Here is an 18,623-nt window from a genome sequence, read left to right as displayed (position 1 = left end):
TTAGGTACCTACATACTTTCATTCATACAACCATAACAAAATGTTACTGCTTTAAATTGGAAAATGCAACGTTAAAGTTTAAATTATGCAAATAATACACCGTCAATTTTGGTGACAGGATCCAATGCGGTCGCAGTGGTTTCAATTATAAAAGCACTATTTAAACAACCTATAGTTCACAATAATAATTTCGAACCAAAACAGAAATTAAACTGCGCTAATACGTAACTTGTTTACATTTACTACAAGTAGTGCCTCGAATGCAACGTCTATTAAAGTAAAAGACGTTTTACGATCTCTGTAGTAACTCTGTAGAATGTATTTTCTAGTTCATTTTATGGAGCGGGGACTGTACTATTAGAAAAGTACTTTTTGTTTTTATTTAATATCTGTTGTTTAATAATAAGTTATTAAACAGTAAATTCACGAGCCTCGGATTATAAGTAATGATTTACTTACAAAACCGTAGAAAATATTATTCATGACGCTACTTCGAGTACAGTACCTACAGCGAGCTGCAAAATTGCTGCAAAATTATTAATTTATTCATTCATAAAGTGGCTATGCAATTTTGCGGCTGGGTGTACATTACTATAGGTATGTTAGTAAATGTTTGAGGGCATGATATATTATTTGTGCCAGCATACTTGAAGGTTTCATTAATTTACAAAAGTCAAAGAAAATAACAGAGGTCCATAAAAAATACAGGAACTTTCATTTACTAAGTTTAAACATTTTATTGGAAGAAACTTATTATCAGATAAATAATTTCAGTAAATCGTCATAATAAAAAAAAAACTAGATAGGTACCCTTAGATTTACTAGTAAAAGGGTATCCAGTAGTAGTAGGTGCTTTAAATGGCACAAAAACACTATGACATAAAGCTGTATTTATGTGAATGTAGTTAAAAGTAACATGAAAAGAAACTCGCTACAAAATATATTGCGAGTATTGCGACCAAGTAAGATGTTATAGAAAATGTTAAAAGCTAAGCAGCAGTGTTCGAACGGAAAATAGCAATTGAAAATGTGGCTAGGGAACCAATACGCGGAAATGTATTTTACAAACGGGGAGTAAAAATTTGCGTCGTCGTACTGGAACTGGCGGGCCAATTCGAACAATTTTTATAAGATGTCACGGCGACACGATATCGATTTGTTTGTTGAAGAAATGTCACTTTTGGCACTGACAGATCGGTATCGTATCGCTGTGACATATTATAGCCATTGTTCGAATTGGTGCCTAAAGCGAATCATTGTAGATGTGATTTTTAGGATTCCGTTGCCAAAATGGCAAAAACGGAACCCTTATAATTTCATCATATCCGTTGGTCCGTCCGTCTATCTGTCCGCCCGTTCGTACGTCTAACTGTAAGTCCGTACGTCACAGACATTTTATTCGAATTAACCAATGTGTGGCACATGGCACATCATTCGATAGGTACTAGTTCTTTCGATTAAGTGAATACCTTTAAAAGTAATCGATTCGAAAGTGCATAAAAATTTGTGAAACTTCTAACTTTTGAACCCGGCCTACAAAAATTAAGACGGCATTTATCGTGGGCAAGTTTTTATTTCTCGCAAAAGTGTAAACTGTTTTGTAAGATACCTAGTCCGCTTTTCAATGACAGTATTGCGAGTTTTCGTTCCATATCGAACTAGACACTCGTATCATGTAAATGCGGCTTTAAGAATTGTCTTCCTTTTACAGTTGAATTTCTAGTGCGGATGTTATACGAATCAATTTGCAGTCAAAGAAAAGTTAAGCATGGAAAATGTTACGTGATATGTGAAATGTAATGTCACTGTAAATGGTGTATTGACTTGTGAAAAAGTCCTCGAGGCCTAGATTCAGAATACATTTTTTAATTTAGAATTTTTTATTTGTATTTTGTTACTTTAAATGTACTAGTCTAAAATACAATTAATGCAAAATAAATAAAATAATCTCTTTTAATAAACTTAAGATCACGTGGGGTTAAAGAAACAGGACCCGTAGCTATCGGTCCGTAGCGAACGAAACGCAACTGTCACTGTCACACTTGTGCCTATCACTCATCATATGGAAGAGTGATAGGCACAAAGCGATTCGATAGCGAAGCGATAGCGATTGTCACCTTGGCTAGGCCGCCAGTACAAGTTTCTCTACAAGCGTTTTTCATGCCCCAATGTTTCTATAACCCCATCTAACCTTAGTTATACTTGCTAATTATTTCACATTGATTTGCGTAATAATATTTGATATTGATCAAAGAATACACTTTTACTCTATTATTAAAGGAAATTGTAAAATCGTCATAATTAGGCATTATTGTACAAATTTGAAAATAAATAATCTAATTTTTTCTATAATTTTCGACTGTTTTACAATTTGGTCAGATTAAAATAAAATTAAAATATTTAAAAGTAATTAATCATTAAATTTAAATGTTATATCAGGGCCAGATACATGAGACAATATTAAAAAAAACATTACAATAGTATTAGTGAGAATAAATTTATACGACAAACTTTATCGAATATTTTATTTACTGGTACCTAAGCAAAATAAATACAAAATAGAAATACTGTCACAATGATAATGTTTCATTTGAAAGAGCCTAATACTAATTAAATATCTTATTATCACATAAAATATTTAAAATGTATTTAAAGTTATGTAACAACACCGCTTTGAATAAGCCGCAATAATTTAAAAATATTTTAACGCTCGCGTAATTTTAATTTAGGTTTCTGAAATATTTTGCCAATACTTTTACACTTCAGAAGTGATTGATTAAGATAAGTTTAATTTTGAACAGTTTTCTAACAGTGAATTCAAAGAATGCATATTTTGCTAAAATCGCTTTACTTAAATCAAAAGTTTAAAAAAACCTGTAGGTTTCTGAGTTCTGGTAAGTTTCTGAAATATGTACCTACTTATGTATAAGTAGGTACATATTTCAGAAACTTTACTCAAAAGTAGATTCAATAAATTTCTAACTTTCAAAAGTAGTAGACATGTTAAAAATATAAAATTACAGTATAAAACGTAATAACCGGAATTAAATACAAAGATATTAAATGTACAAAGCCGAGTGCTTTTTGCTCATAATTTCTCATCCTGTTACTTAGCTTGAAACATTTAATTAAACAGCGTTAGAAAACAGTTTAAAATTAATTACAAAAAATTAAAACTGTATTCACCTTACTCATATTAATTTCGCAATTAACCTAAATTAAATAAAGTCACGACATCATTTTATAACAGAAAGCTCGTCTCATATATTACTTAACTATTTTATTTTACTTAAATGTCTTATTACGTTCTAAAACTTTAACTATATGGCAACTTTTCGTATAACATACTTGTGTATATCTATACATAATTATGTACCTATTTACAGGTTTTTATTTACAATTGTTATCTTAATATCGTTGATACAGCTTTTACACAAACATATTAAAGTGTTTGAAACAATTTAATTAGAAAATTAATTTGGTTTAGGAGTAAGTAATATTTTGGAAAAGAATTATCCTAGTTCGGCAGACCGAGCTCGTCTCCTTGCGTCTGCGGAGTGGGAGTCGGGTCTGTGGTTGCAGGCGCTACCATCTCCAAACATAGGTACTTTTCTAGATAACACCACCTTCCGCCTGGCAGCTAGCTTACGTTTGGGGGCATCAGCTAACCAGCCTCACCGCTGTCAATGCGGCGCCATGGTGGACATACTGGGCCACCATGGCCTCTCTTGTGTCCGGAGCGCTGGTAGGATCCCCCGCCACGCCAGCCTCAACGACGTCATCCGAAGGGCCCTTGTCAGTGCCAAGATACCGTCGGTCCTCGAGCCCAACGGTCTGGCCAGGGACGATGGCAAGAGGCCTGACGGAATGACGCTGGTGCCTTGGAGTATGGGTCGGCCACTTGTCTGGGACGCTACCTATGTAGATACCCTGGCGCCGTCCCATATTCCAAGCACCAAAGTTGGTGCTGGTGCGGCGGCATCCTCAGCCGAAAGCCTCAAACGCCGCAAATATGCGACACTAGGTAGTAGCTACATATTTGCGGCGTTTGGGGTGGAAACCCTGGGGCCGTGGGGACCTAGCGCACGTAGCCTCTATAAGGAGCTCTCAAAGCGCCTTATAGAGGCTTCTGGCGACCAGGGGGCTGGCCAATATTTTGCCCAGCGGATCAGCATTGCCATCCAGCGGGGCAATGCGGCCAGCCTTCTGGGTACCCTACCAAGCGACCACGACCTAGGCCAAATTTTTTATTTATAAGTTTTTATTTTTTAAGTGTTATTAAGTTTTTCATTAATAATTATATGTGTTACTTTAATATTAAAATAAATAAAACGATCTAAAATTAATATTTTGGAAATGGACAAATTAGCTGTTTTTGATTTCTCAAATTTAACTAAGTAACATCTGTATTAGACGAAATTATAATGAGCTTTGGGCATGTTTAAACCAAAACTCAATTAAGAAGTTCATCTTTGTATCAAAATTTTATTTATTTGTATGCATCATAATATTATTAAATTATTTTCAGGTTGGATTTTGTCATAGCGGCAGGTCGGTTCTGATTTCACAATTTGTTAATATTTTGATTTTGTCACGACCTTGAAAATCGCTGTCGAGTCGAATCATCGTCAGTCAGTCGAGTCGAGTCATGTCATTAGGCATTACGCTCGAACTTATTGATGTCAAGGTCATATCAAGATCAACACTATAACAAAAGTTAAATTCAATCCAAGAATCGGCCTCCGAGTATCAAAACAAAACAAAAATGACGCAATTGAGTCAATTGAGTTTAAAATATCATAAGACACGATGACTAAATTTCTTTCCGGGTTATTTACCACGATATCTGAGTCATTTTATAATGTATTTAATTTGTTCAAATCAAACAAAATGAGAATTTTTTCTAAACCTAATATGATTGATTTAAAAATGCGGTAGTCAGTAAATCAAACAACTAATTATTACAATATTGAGATTATTACAGTATTGAGATTAAATTACATTTTTCAGTCTTTTACACCCCTTGGAAGTGAAATTTGACTTTTACATCCCTTGGAAGTGAAATAAGTAAGCATTAGATACAAGTAGGACTTGTCTTGTACAGTCAGCAGGGGTTCTTTCCCATAAAGTTTTAAGTCATAATGTTTTGTATGTCATATTATCATTAGTCATAAAACTGAAACCGTTAACTTTTTAGGATTTTCGTAACTTTATCCAATTTAGGTTAGGTTAGGTTTGTTTTATGGCAATCCTGAAAAGTGACGCGTTTCTGACCCAAATGAATTATGACTAAGGGGCTTTTCATAAATTACGTCATTTCAAATGGGGGGGGGGGGGTCTGGACATCGGAAGATGGTAGCATGACGTAGGAGGAAACGGGGTCATTCGAAGCATGATTTTTGGATGATTTTAGGGGCGGGGGTCAAAAATAGATGACGTAATTTATGAACAGCCCCTAACGAAAATGCGAGCAAACAATACATTATGATTTATGACTTTTTGGAAAACAATGGAGACCCCAGTCAGCAATACTATTGGCTTAGCACCTTTGCATACAAACTTCTAAAGTTTTTTTTTATGATTTAGGAATCAAATAGGAAGTGGGCCTTTAAGTTTTTTTTTACAAGCAATTATTGGTGCCAAAATTTAGGGTGCTAGTTCCTGGATATCTTGTAATACAGTGGCAGTACTAATATTTTTATTATCTCTATATTTCGCCCTGTATATTCATGGTTTTAATGAGCGTGCTTCAAGTACTAATTTTAAGGCAGTGATTTTTAGGTGATCAATATTTAATTCGAAATGAGAAATACTATAATTTTTTTGTTCGATTATTGTTTAAACAAAATATGAAAAGTAAAGTAAAATATTTAGTTACAGTGCAATTTTTTAATTTATACTCATATTAACAGTTTTGCTTCAGATATGTAGTCAAATTAAAACATCCGTATTCTTAAACATATAAATTAACAAACTCCGTAAGTACCTATATGTATTTGTTCAATGACTTATAACAAATAAATAAATGAAAGTTATTCTCCTAATTTTTATAAGTATTTCATCAAAGTGATTATACCGTGAATCGGGGTCACTTTGTGCACCGGGGTTACATTAACCATCTCATGCAATAAAATATGCAAGTTCAACATGCCTACCTATATTCTGATAAGAAAAACATCAATAGGTACCTCTTTAAACATCTGACCAAACCCCAGTGATTAAAATAACCCCATTTGTCAGTCGCATAACAAAATCTTTAGACCGATGTTTTACTACAAGTTATTTTCACCGTATCAAAACCAGATTACACTTCGTTAAGGTTTGTTATATAATGAACACGTTAAAACACCATTTTTCTGTAATACTGTCATAAAATATTGTACTGCTACACTTAAAAAACTTTTAAAATTCTTGATTTCTTACGTGAACTATACAATCGGCAAGTCACTCTGGCAGCACTTACACTGTCATCTGGCCACAACAGTCACATTGGCAACACTTGACACTTATTTAGCACTCTTGACTGCCCATTTTGACAGGTTCTAAGTTTGTGTCCGTAGATTTACCGGCACTTTGTTTGAGTTCAGTCGGCTTTTGATTGATTGTGTTACCTGTAAGAATAACAACAAACACATTTTATAAAGTAATAGTTAGTAGGACACTTAGTGTTATCAAATCGGGGTACTGTAAACGTCGAACTTTTACTTGTCACTGAATATTTTACTAAATATATTTATACTAATATGTTTCAAAGAGAAAAAAACAATGATAATATGCTATGCCAATGAATACAAGAATTCGCTACAGGGTTTATAACGTTCATACTACGAAGTTCGGTGTGATTTCTATTATATTTAAAATATGACAAAGGTCATGTTCATAAAAAAAATTTAGAAGTATATTTTTATTTCTTATTCAATAGATTTCTTATTTGAGTTTTATGTAATTTTTATTCGGGGTCAACATCAATAATCATGACTGTTTTGTTACATTTTATTAATTCTATTATGTCAAATTTGCGTATACCTAGTGTCAATCAATTAATACATCAAAAATGATTTGCGTTTATATGTGTGCGCGGCACGTCTGTACACGCGTCATTGTGTATCTGACGGACTTCTGGCATGCTCTCAGTAGAGCGAATTACGCACACATTCATGTCGCGGCCAGGCGCGGGGCGAGGTAATCCGAGTCGGGGCGGGGCGGTGCGTGTCCGTTCTGTATGATAATACTATTACTTATTCTGTGATACCACTATACATGGTTGAAAATCAACTCACCATTTATCCTCTTCAAATGCGGCAACGTATTCGTACTCCTCTCCATCATCTTATTATAATACACACTATTGTCCGTGTTGAACCGGACCGGGGGCGAGTTGGAACACCTGCCGTCCCTCTCCAAGTATCGGTGGTCGAGCTCTGGGAGGGGGAGCGGGAGGGGGGTGCGGGGGTTGCTGTAGAGGGAGGGGGGAGGGGTGGCGTAGAGCTCGGGCGGCATTAGCTGCTCGGCTGGTAGCTGGAAGACAAGTGAGGAATTAGTTATAGAACTCTAAGGGTCCATTTAGACGGCACGCGAACTCGGAGAATCATTAGGTACCCATACTATCAATAGTATAAAACAATGTCGCTTCCCGCTGTCTATCTGTTCTTATGTATGCTTAGATCTTTAAAACTACGCAACGGATTTTGATGCGGGTTTTTTAAATAGATAGTGATTCAAGAGGAAGGTTTATGTATAGTTTGTTAACCCGTGCCAAGCCGGGGCGGGTCGCTAATTTAAATAGTCTATTCTTGTTGGTCTGTCTTGGAAGTGACAAGTGAGTGTCAAATTCGTATGAAATTCAGACGGCGCGCGAACTCGTATACGATTTTAGTTACATTGCGGACCATTGAGGTTACATCAATTCAGCCGACCAATCAAATGACGCAATGTAATGAGACTCGTATGCGAGTTCTCGTACCGTCTAAATGAGCCCTAATGCCTTGCGAGGAGCAATGCGTTGCTCGAATCGTTGATAAATAAATAATTACATCTTAGACTAACTCAGAATCTGGTCGATTGTTATCGAGATTACGGAAGTACCTAAGGTCATGTGGGGGTAAGATAAACCTAGTTTATTTTGCTCGGGGCAAAAGAAACAGTATGGGATTCCTTACAAATGTTTATCTCGCCCCAATCTCTGCTTGTTTCTCTTAACTCATCCAACCTTATATCAAATTTCTGTTCAATCAGATACCGGAAAGCGGTTGAAAATAAAGTAATATTTGCAATATCACATAGGTATGTAAACAAATAACTGAAAATACCGAGCGAAGCTACGTACAATCTGGTAAAAATGCAACCTTTGATACAGACATGATAGCGGCACGATGTAGTTTATTTACCACTCTAAAGTGCACATCGAAGGCGTTAAAATCCAAGCTCCTTCGTGTTTGCGCATTTTGCAACTACAAATATTACAGCGAAAACTTTTACGTTGAAACGTTGAAAAACCCCCTTTATTTTATTAAGAGACATGTTGTGAGATTCTCTTGAAAAATGTCTAGAGAAAATTGGAGCGCTTTCAACACATGGCACTGAAAGAAACGGACGTTAACTTGTTTAAAATTGTAGTAAAATATGGCGTCTTCATGCAATGCTTAACATTTACAGACAAAAATAGCGAATGAGAGTACAATCGAATTTAAACTGTTGTGAGACATACTAACATTGAATAATCTAACATGTCGCGCGAGTGACTTAAAACAAGTGAGTCTAAACCGTAAAATTATTCAATGAGAGTACACTTAAGCATTTTAATAGGGGTTTGTAGGTACGTAGGTATTTATCTATACATATAATACATATATGTAGCTCATTCCACTTGTGTATAAGAAGGCCTAGCTGTGACCAGTAGCGTAGTGGCTGATATTGTTATTATTTTGGCAATTTACTTTAAGTTTAAAAGCTATCTTTGTAGACTTTTCAATATCTACCATCAACAATCAGCCTGTATAAAATCTTGATCAGAACGCGTTTCCATTTTGGTTTGACTTAGTTACTTTTTTTTAACAAAACCACCACTGTTTTTCAAAGAACAAAATAGAATTGCAAACGCGAATGCGTCGTTGGGTTTTTGTTAAAATATAGCAGAAAATACAAATGGAAAAGCAGAAACCTTTCAGAGGGTGTTATTTGTTTTGGTACTTATTCTTCTAGAGTAGGGTTTGCACGACGGATCCGAAATGAACGGAAAGATCCGCGGATCCGGATCCAGATCCGGATAATTTCATACATTACGGATCCGGATTGCAAACCCTATTCCAGAGGATGGATTTAAAACGCTTAAGCTAATTCAGTTTTCTACATTCAAGGTTTACCTTATCAAAATCGTTTTAATAGTGTTGGTCTGAGAAGGCTACATCATTATACCTAGTCTTTCGCATTTAAGAGTACCTACAGTAAGAGGCAGTAACAGTAAGAAATATTTCTTGTTTACTGCCCGAGGTTAGTATACATTTTTTACAGTACAATGGTGCTACTTTCCCGAACTAGTGCGGGAAATAGCACTTTCCGTGTGTATGTCGAAAGTTTAAAGTGCCATATGTACTATAAAACGTTGTACGATACACGTGCGAATAGGTAATTCGAATTTCCTCTTTTCCGCACTTGTATCGTAAATAACTATTAAGCTCGACGGAGTTAATAAACGGCAACTTAATTTAGCTAAAATTGACGCTTTCCGGCTGCAAGGCAGGAAATACTTTAGTTGCCAAAATGAAATACAAACTTATAGCAAATAATGTACTCACCAAACCACTAGTATTCAACGGCAATGCATTCTTATACTTCAACCAATCCTCGTACACTTTGTCATACGGTGGCCTGTGGCAATCACTCGGCCCAACGTTCGGAACTCCCAAACTGCTCATAGGCCCAAGACTCTGTATACTAGGACCAAGATTCGCAATAGGATTCGGCTGGTATGTTGGCCGTACCCTGTATTCCATTGGACGGATTTGTATATAGTGGTTGCATGGGTCTATGTTGTGGTCGTAGAATCTGTCGCAGTTGGGTGGGACTGAGTCGTATTTTTCTGCTGGATTTTTTGATATTAATGGCCGGATTGAACTGTAATCGGTTGTTGAGGACTTGTTTGAGCAGCTGTCGCTTATTTTACCATCTAGCGGTATTATGTCTGGGTTTTTATCTGGAAAAGAAAATTATTTTTTAAATTTATTGTATTATTTTAGACATTTTCAATAAATAAATTAATAAATATTATAGGACATTCTTACACAGACTGACTAAGTTCCACAGTAAGCTCAAGAAGGCTCGTGTTGTGGGTACTCAGAGAACGACATATATAATATACAAATACATAGAAAACATCCAAGACTCAAGAACAAATATCTGTGCTCGTCACACAAATAAATGCCCTTGCCGGGATTCGAACCCAGGACCGCAGCTTCACAGGCAGGGTCATTTTATGTCAACGCTATAATTTTATGGTATAATTAGTCTTGTACATGTATCCCATATATACAATTATCACTAATCTCAAAGTGGCGCAAAGACCGTCTATAAGGTAGGACCGTCTACAAGCTCTTTCGTCGCATCTGTCTCTTGATGCGTTTGCGTACACATACTCCATTTAGGCCCACTTCAACCATCCCACTAACCCGGGCTTAAGCGGCTAAACCGTTTGGTAACCCAGTGTTAAATTGTACTGGTAACCATGGTAACTCCAGGTCGGAATGGTTCAAGTGGATCTTACAAAAAGTCGTTAGAACAGACGTATACAAATACTAGAGTTCTTGTCCTATGTCTGTCTTTCCCAAATTGACTTTACTTTTAAAATATATATAATATTTACCAACTTTAACTAAAATAAAGCTTTCATCCCAATCATAGAAACGAATGTTTTATATTAAATAGATATATTAATATCTGGGCGACCGAGCTTTAGATATTAGATAGGTATTAGACATTAGATTAGATAATAAAATAAATTAAAAAGAATACCCAAACTGTCGACGCTGTCTGACTCTTTCGTGCCTGTCAAAGGCACGTTGGAAGTTTCGTCCTGCTGCCTCTTGTCTTTTTCATTTTTATCTGAAATTAAAGTTATCAATTAATTCTAAGTGGACGCTCGAGTTGGGCGTGCAGCGGGGCGGGGCGTGCGGCGTGCATGTTAAACAAATGCAAGCTTATAGGAGCGGCCTTAGTGCACGCTGCTCAAATCACTTGTGAGCCCGACGCCACGCTGCACGCCCTGCCGAACGCTCCGCTTCGAGCATCCACTCAGGCCTTACACTGTATCATCATAGTTATCAGCCCCTAATCACCCACTGCTGAGCATAGGCTCTCTTCTAGTACGCCACTTATCCCGGCCCTGAGCTAATCTCATCCAGAAGTGACCCGCAATCTTACGGATGCGTCCACCCAAGGAGCCAATGGACGCCAGGGACTTCTTTCATCCGAAAGTGACCACCATTCCGTTAACATTTTAGTCCACATTTTGACATTAGTATACTCGTAGTTACCAATTATTTTGTGTAATAATACAATGTTAAGCCTTGTAGTTTATTACATGATATCATTATACACTTTCCATGAAATCATTAACGCAGAGTTTTGACGTGAAATTACAGAGCCGCTTTCAGCGAATTCAAGACATTGTTTATACTGAACGGAAGGCGTATTCTGATATAATATAATAGGTTATGAAATTCAGTTCGGTTTTCAAAATAAAATGGCTTCCGTCCGTCTGAAAATTTCGTGACAGTTGATGCAACAGTTTAGCTGTTCGAGGCATGAAGTTTTTGGAGAAACGCACAGTCGAGGACTGCCAACCATCTAATTGGTGGTGATTAGGGAGTGCTCTCGGTACTGGTTTTCTATACAAATACAGTACCGGAATCGATTCTCGCCATACAAACGCAGTACAGTCAGCAGCAGAAGTTGCTAAGCGGGCGAGGTGTTCCAAATAACCTTGACGCACTCTTATTCTCTTACCAATAAAGTCGCGTCAAGATCATTTTAAACACCTCGCCCGCTTAGCAACTATTGCTGCTGACTGTACCGGGAGCATTCCCTAGTGAAGATGATGTTTCCTTGGTGGGATACAAACTTACTGTTTTTCTTATTGCAGTGCTTGCAACAGAAGACGGTGGCGGACACGGCCGTCATGGCGGCGATGACTCCGACGGAGACCAGCACGATGATCAGAACAGTCGTCAGCTCCACTTTCACGGGGACTTGCGCTGTGGAAAAACGGAGAAATCAGTACTGCTACTGGACATATAAAAAATTATTAAGGTCAACCGAGGTAAGCGTCACTTGAGGTAAATGTGTCTTTTAAAGATTTCTTCTAAACGGAACATTTGAGAACTATTGCAACTCTCTCTGTTTGAAGTGTGGTCACTGTACTTTTAATGCAGACGGCTATAATAGTTATAATATGTTGCGTTTCGAAGAAATACTGAAAATACGCATTTACCTCAAGTGACGCATTTACCTCGGTTGACTAAGTAGTTTTATTTCAGCCTCTAATTAGATTAGATTGGAGCGGGGGGATTAAAGGGAAAAGGGGTTTCTGTCTTGCTCATATATTTGCCGAAGGTCGATTTTTAAAACTGTTCGTTAAACGCAGTTCGTTACACACACTTAGGATTTGCAATCCGGATCCGGAATATATGCCGGATAATTATCCGTATCTGGATCCGAATCCACTAATCTTCCCAAACATTTCGGATCCGTCGTGCAAACCCTACACCCACTGATACTAGAGAACTAATTGCATAAATCCATTACTATTCTAACAATCTATACTGTCTTGCTTAAATGTTAAAACATTCCGAGTCAGAAATGAAACTTCAATAGTGCCAGTAAGACTGAAATTCAACCCGCTCTCATTACACTCCAATTAAGGGCAATGAAAGTCCATTTATTTCTGAAAATTTAAGGCACTGCCCAAAGGCGATCCTTTGTTTCGTAATTGAAGGGCGCTCATTGAGTATTACCGGGAATATTGGTTTACGTTACTGAATCCATCAAGTAATACGGAAAAACGGTAGCACTCGTTCGTGGGCGGATATTTAATTAAACCTTGTTTTGGGACTTGGGAGATATAAATAATATATTTAGAATGAATGGGGAAATATTATAAGATTTAGCGTTGTATAGGAATAATGGCTTGGTTTATTTAACACAAAATGATGCAAAATATATTATACCTTAAATATGTTATGTAATCTGAAAGTTCAAAGTTAATAATACAACAAACGAACCTTAACGAATTCGTTTAAAGTATACATTTAGAGAATCCAATGTCTTTAAATACATTGGCTAATAAGATATGTTTATCATTAAAAAAATGTAGGTATGCCTGTATAGCTAACAAAATGCTTTTATGGACATTAAAGCACTTTCATCAACTTTTTCACTGGTATCATATATTATCATCGCTGGTTTCTTTCTGTTTTTGGCCTTTTAGTACCACTTATAGCGAGTAATAAATGGCGGACAGTTACGCGTAATTCACTGGTGATTATGACAAAGCTGGGAAATATAAAGTTACATTTAACACTAACCTGTATGTCTTTCAGGATATTTAAGCAGACTAGACGTCAATGTCAAAGGTTCACTGGCCCCTTTCCTATTATACGCCCTCACAGCTACTGACAGAGAATTGCTGGCCGAGAGACCAGAAACATGGAGCTCTGGTTCATCGCTGCTTACGTTGGCTAGGAGCAGACCTGTGCCCATGTCGAATACCTGGAAAAAAAGGTAAGTTAAGTTTTAAAGTAACTATAGCTAATACTTGTAAAACTTGATTGGTACAATCTATATGTTCACCTCGCAAAATTTGGCCAAGAGTTGAAAAAATACCCCATTGTAAAAGTAGATATACTTACTTGTAATAAGAAAGACTGCCGAATACCGCCATCGTGCCCCGGCGTGCAGTTCAGAGTCAAAGAATCGTAAGTCACGTTTGTGATCTCACACGCTTTAACTGCTGAAGGCTTATCTGCAAACAAAGGAAAATTGTTGCGTAATTCATAATCAAATGCCAATAGTCGGACGAAGCACAACTAAGAAGGCGCGCCGCGCGCGCTCCTATTGGGATGGGAGATTGTTTCGCGCGCTCCAATCCCGGTCTTCAGCACGTTAATCGTTGATAATCGTGTGCCCCAGTCCATGTTATGATGAAATATGTATCTAACTACGCTTTTAATCATCATGACCACTGCTCGATGCAATCGTAGATTGTTGGTCCACATCCTTGAAGACTGAAGATATTACCACGATATTGTACGAATTTTGTACGTCTTACTTTTCTTGTAATTGGTAAGTAATAGGGAAGAAGGCATCCTTTAACCTTCTTTTAATTGTGTTCAATTTTTTTTGCTAGACCTCAAAAGAAACTAAAAAAATAAAAGGCAATTTTTTTTTATATTGCTAAGAAAAGAGTCTTTATTGAACAACAACAAAGGCTATTTTACTATGTGTAACAAAACAACAAAAATATAGGTAGCCAACCGCCATTTTGTAAACATTTCCTAAATGACTAACTGATGAAAGCAACTTTTTCGATAATGAATGCACAAACAAACAACAATTAACTTAATAAATCAATTTGTGAAACAGAAAGTGAAATAAATTCATTGAATATGGATTCAATTAACACTTTCCGATTCACTTGGATAATTTTGACAGCTTATTTTTCATCATTTACTTAAACTGAAAACGGGACTTAATCGAGAGCACGTTTATTATTTGCCAAGTGGCCTGACGTGTTGGATATGACATTACGTTCGTAGTCGCAGGCAGGTTATATTTCATTGACTCTCTTGAAACTTTGTACAAATTTAAACAGAAATGTAGATAGATCGCTTCTGAGGTTGTACTGAGTTTGCCTTACTACCATTAGGTGAGGGATGGTGTTGTGAGTAGGTTGTTACAGTTTTGATATTGACCTCAATCTCACCGACTACTTATCTAACAAGATATGGAATAATTATTCCAAACAGTTTTGAAATTTTTCTAGAGAATTTCACGAGAATATTTTTCACAAGAAACGTAATTCGTTCCCTATTCAAATTGTGAATGAAAGTTTAAATATTTTCCATGTTTAAAATTTCACAATTATTAAAACTTTCCGCCGGCATATCATTAGTCTCAATTTTTCATTTTTGATAATTAAACGTGATTCATCTTAGTCATATACTTAGTCTCACGGGTCTCACCTTATGGGAAAAAAGTAGCATATTTTTAGAATGATTAAAATAAATAGAAGTAGGAAGAAAGAAACTAACTTCTTCCTTCCTCGCGTTGTCCCGGCATTTTGCCACGGCTCATGGGAGCCTGGGGTCCGCTTGGCAACTAATCCCAGTAATTGGCGTGGGCACTAGTTTTTACGAAAGCGACTGCCATCTGACCTTCCAACCCAGAGGGTAAACTAGGCCCGTATTGGGATTAGTCCGGTTTCCTCACGATGTTTTCCTTCACCGAAAAGCGACTGGTAAATATCAAATGATATTTCGTACATAAATTCCGAAAAACTCATTGGTACGAGCCGGGGTTCGAACCCGCGACCTCCGGATTGCAAGTCGCACGCTCTTACCGCTAGGCCACCAACGCTTCAAGAAAGAAACTAACCTGCAGGTAAAATATGGAAGAGGCACGGTTTCGTCTGCCGTCCGACGCTGTTAGTACCGGAACACTGGACCCATCCGTAGTCCGATGACGTATTGACCATGTATAAATATGTACCTGGAAAAAAGATCAGTCATCATCGACGTCGAGTAAAGGTTGACTCACGTTAGACCGGGCCGTGTCCGCGCCGGAGCTTCCGACGCTTATTCTATGACAGATGACCGTTGACCACGTGATGCTTTCCATAGAAAACGAAGCTCCGGAAGCTCCGGCCCGGACACGGCCCGGTCTAACGTGAGTCATCCTTTAGTCGCCTGTAAGAACATTTCCTTATACAGAACAGAAGGTTTTCGCTCAGCTTCGACCTAAAGACACGAATGGAATGAACCAACTTTCGTTGTGTGAGTGACACCTGTATCGGTATACAGTGAAAGCCACCATTTTATTGGTTAATGTGATACACACATAGACATTTTCATTCACTATCATTCGATTCGTGCCAGCTCTTGTGAATCGACCTGTACCTATTTAAGTAAGTAGGAAGTGAGTACACCGCGCGCGAACGAGTTGCAGATGGTTCGCTACCTATAGGCCTAATAGGTCTAACCGATCACTGGATACTTCTGTTATCTTGCTGTTAAAAACGAAAGGGAAATAACATAGACCGTCTCTGTTTCTCTGAGCAGAAAGTGTTCGGCGACCGAATGTAATAACCCCATGTAGCAGTGTACTCACCCAATTTGGACGCACCTATAAATTTTTGGAAGACAAAGTATCTAAGTTTTGTGGGAAGTTGGGAACAGATGTTTTTTGGCAAAAATGTCAAAGATATAAGTTATCGCATTGGAAGAGTGCCAATTTATGGACTAGATATTGATATGAGAAAACTTTATTTATGATCACACGCATACAGTACCGTAAGTTTGCCTATCTGGGTCAAACACAAAAGTTTCTTATTTAACCCTTATCCACATGGAAGGGTACTCCTTTTATTTGAATAAGTATGACAAAATTACCAACATGTCCACAAACTGTTAACTATATTGTCCACAGGAGAAAAAACTTGTGTGTTCGTCAGAACTGTATAGTGAGACGTGACACTTACCACTTTGCGCAGCATTTAACGTGGAAGCAGCCGTGAGTTCATGCTTGCTGTGAGCAGAACTGTTGAACCACCAATGGTATGTCATGGATTCCTGTCAAAGGTAAACGTTATGTAATGATGACAGTTGGCACAATTGATCTTTAAGACGAAACAGGAGCTGAGATTTAAATATTTTAGGTAAATATACCCGTCTCGCTAACGGAAGCGGTACCTAAAACTAGTGCGATAAGGACAAGGCGAAAAATCCTGCGTAAAAATCTCAAAAATCGAGGTTTCGTACTCGACTGTTCCCTCCTCTAAAATTTAACCAATCGTAACCAAATTTGGAAACCTAAATGATTATGAAATTATCTGTGTCGGACCGTTTTGCTTTTGAATACCACGCCTCTCATTGCGGCATAGTCAATTAGGCCATTTTGGCAATTTTTGAAGGGCTCTAGCGCCTTAAAAAACAAAAATATAAAGAAAAAACAAATGGTCCGACACAGATATTGACAATATTAATCTGTGTTGAAAAAAATCATTGCTCTAGCTTCAAAACCCACGGAGGAAACAGTCGAGTACGTTTGTATGGAGAAATGACCACTCCTGTTACCTCTTAAGTACCTAAAAAGATTAAGGGTCGGTTGCACCAAACTGTTTGTCTTCGTTAAAGAGTTCGCAATTTTTTTGTGTATGGAGAGTTTCATAGTAAACCGCCGCGGCGCCGGCGCGCCGGCTGACGTTGATCAGTCTGTCAAGTAAAGATGGTGCAACTGGCACTAAGACCAATTGCCATCGACAGCGTTTTCGCTGTGTGAAAATGGCGGGAAATTTGTACTCCTCTGCATTTCATCCGAAGCCACAGTATATTTCTAAATCCGTACGTAATAATCCAATTTTCGGACAAACGCTTCTCTCACTAACTTTAAGGTGGCCTTCGATGGCTACCTGTCTTTTTTCACTCAAAACTGCCTAAAGATCAACTTTGACTGAAAAGTTACACCGCATTAGAGTCAAACCACGCTTAGTTTTCATGCAAGGTGCTATATATACATTCTTGCTGCCAAAACGGGATATATGTATTCTTGCTGCCAAATTTTTGCTAAGTTAGCGAGGTCAGAGTCTAGCACAGTAGATGCTTTTGCTTTTAAAACAAATTAATACTTTAATTAAACAATCATATTATTATTTCAAATTAAAATACCTTGGAACGCGATAAGAAGCTTGTTGTACATGTATTCAGCTGCTCAAAAGTTCATTGTCTTACCATAAACCGATACCAAAAGCAATTATCACAAAACAAAAACACCCTTAAGTACGTAAGGGATAAACTTTTCGTCAATTCTGAGCGTCTACATAAACATTGACTGACGGAAATTGAATGAACCTCTTGACAAAGCCTTTGGAACCAATTAAATTTTATCCCATTTCAGAAGTTCTGCTGAGGAATAACAATTGAGAAATTATACCTGGAAGTCAATTCTGTTTGATCACTTTGATATCAAAATGAAAGTCTCATCTTGAGGATAAACAATTGTGAGAGGTACCTGTGATGTAATGATAATAATATTGTTTGGTGAAAAGTTGAGCATCTGGTCCGGGATGATAGACAATGTGATCGCAATTGGGTGTGTAATCAATTTGTATTTCCGGCTTTGCAAGTAATTTATTTCCTTGTAAATTAATATTCAGGAAAAGATAAATAAGAGAAATATTGGGGCAAGAAAACATTTATAGGGAATCCTCAGACTGTTCCTCGTGACCCGAGCAAAATAAACTATGTTTCTCTTACCTCATATAACCCTATGTAGGTAAGTTTCTATGATGTTTAGAATAAATTTAAAAGTGTAAAAATTACTGTCTTGGGTGAGACGAACTCACGGCCTCTGGATCA

At 37.3% G+C, this 18,623-nt stretch overlaps 1 protein-coding gene across 1 annotated transcript in view; it reads right to left on the bottom strand.

Moving 5' to 3' along the window:
* Positions 1-6,168: 6,168 nt before the first annotated feature.
* LOC134658794 (basement membrane-specific heparan sulfate proteoglycan core protein-like) overlaps positions 6,169-18,623 on the bottom strand; it is a 91,654-nt gene continuing 79,199 nt past the window's right edge. The window contains exons 12-20 of the mRNA XM_063514447.1: positions 16,748-16,838; positions 15,646-15,759; positions 13,902-14,014; positions 13,578-13,761; positions 12,120-12,248; positions 11,008-11,097; positions 9,795-10,192; positions 7,281-7,518; positions 6,169-6,611 (exon numbers count right to left, since the gene is read on the bottom strand). Of these exons, the coding sequence (XP_063370517.1) occupies positions 6,511-6,611; positions 7,281-7,518; positions 9,795-10,192; positions 11,008-11,097; positions 12,120-12,248; positions 13,578-13,761; positions 13,902-14,014; positions 15,646-15,759; positions 16,748-16,838 (1,458 nt within the window). The 3' untranslated portion in view covers positions 6,169-6,510. The remainder of the gene's footprint in view (positions 6,612-7,280; positions 7,519-9,794; positions 10,193-11,007; positions 11,098-12,119; positions 12,249-13,577; positions 13,762-13,901; positions 14,015-15,645; positions 15,760-16,747; positions 16,839-18,623) is intronic.

The sequence above is a fragment of the Cydia amplana genome, chromosome 23 (genome assembly GCF_948474715.1).
Source record: "Cydia amplana chromosome 23, ilCydAmpl1.1, whole genome shotgun sequence".
NCBI lineage: Eukaryota > Metazoa > Arthropoda > Insecta > Lepidoptera > Tortricidae > Cydia > Cydia amplana.
Note: the sequence above shows the minus strand (reverse complement) of the source record. Positions and strands in the feature narration are given on the sequence as shown.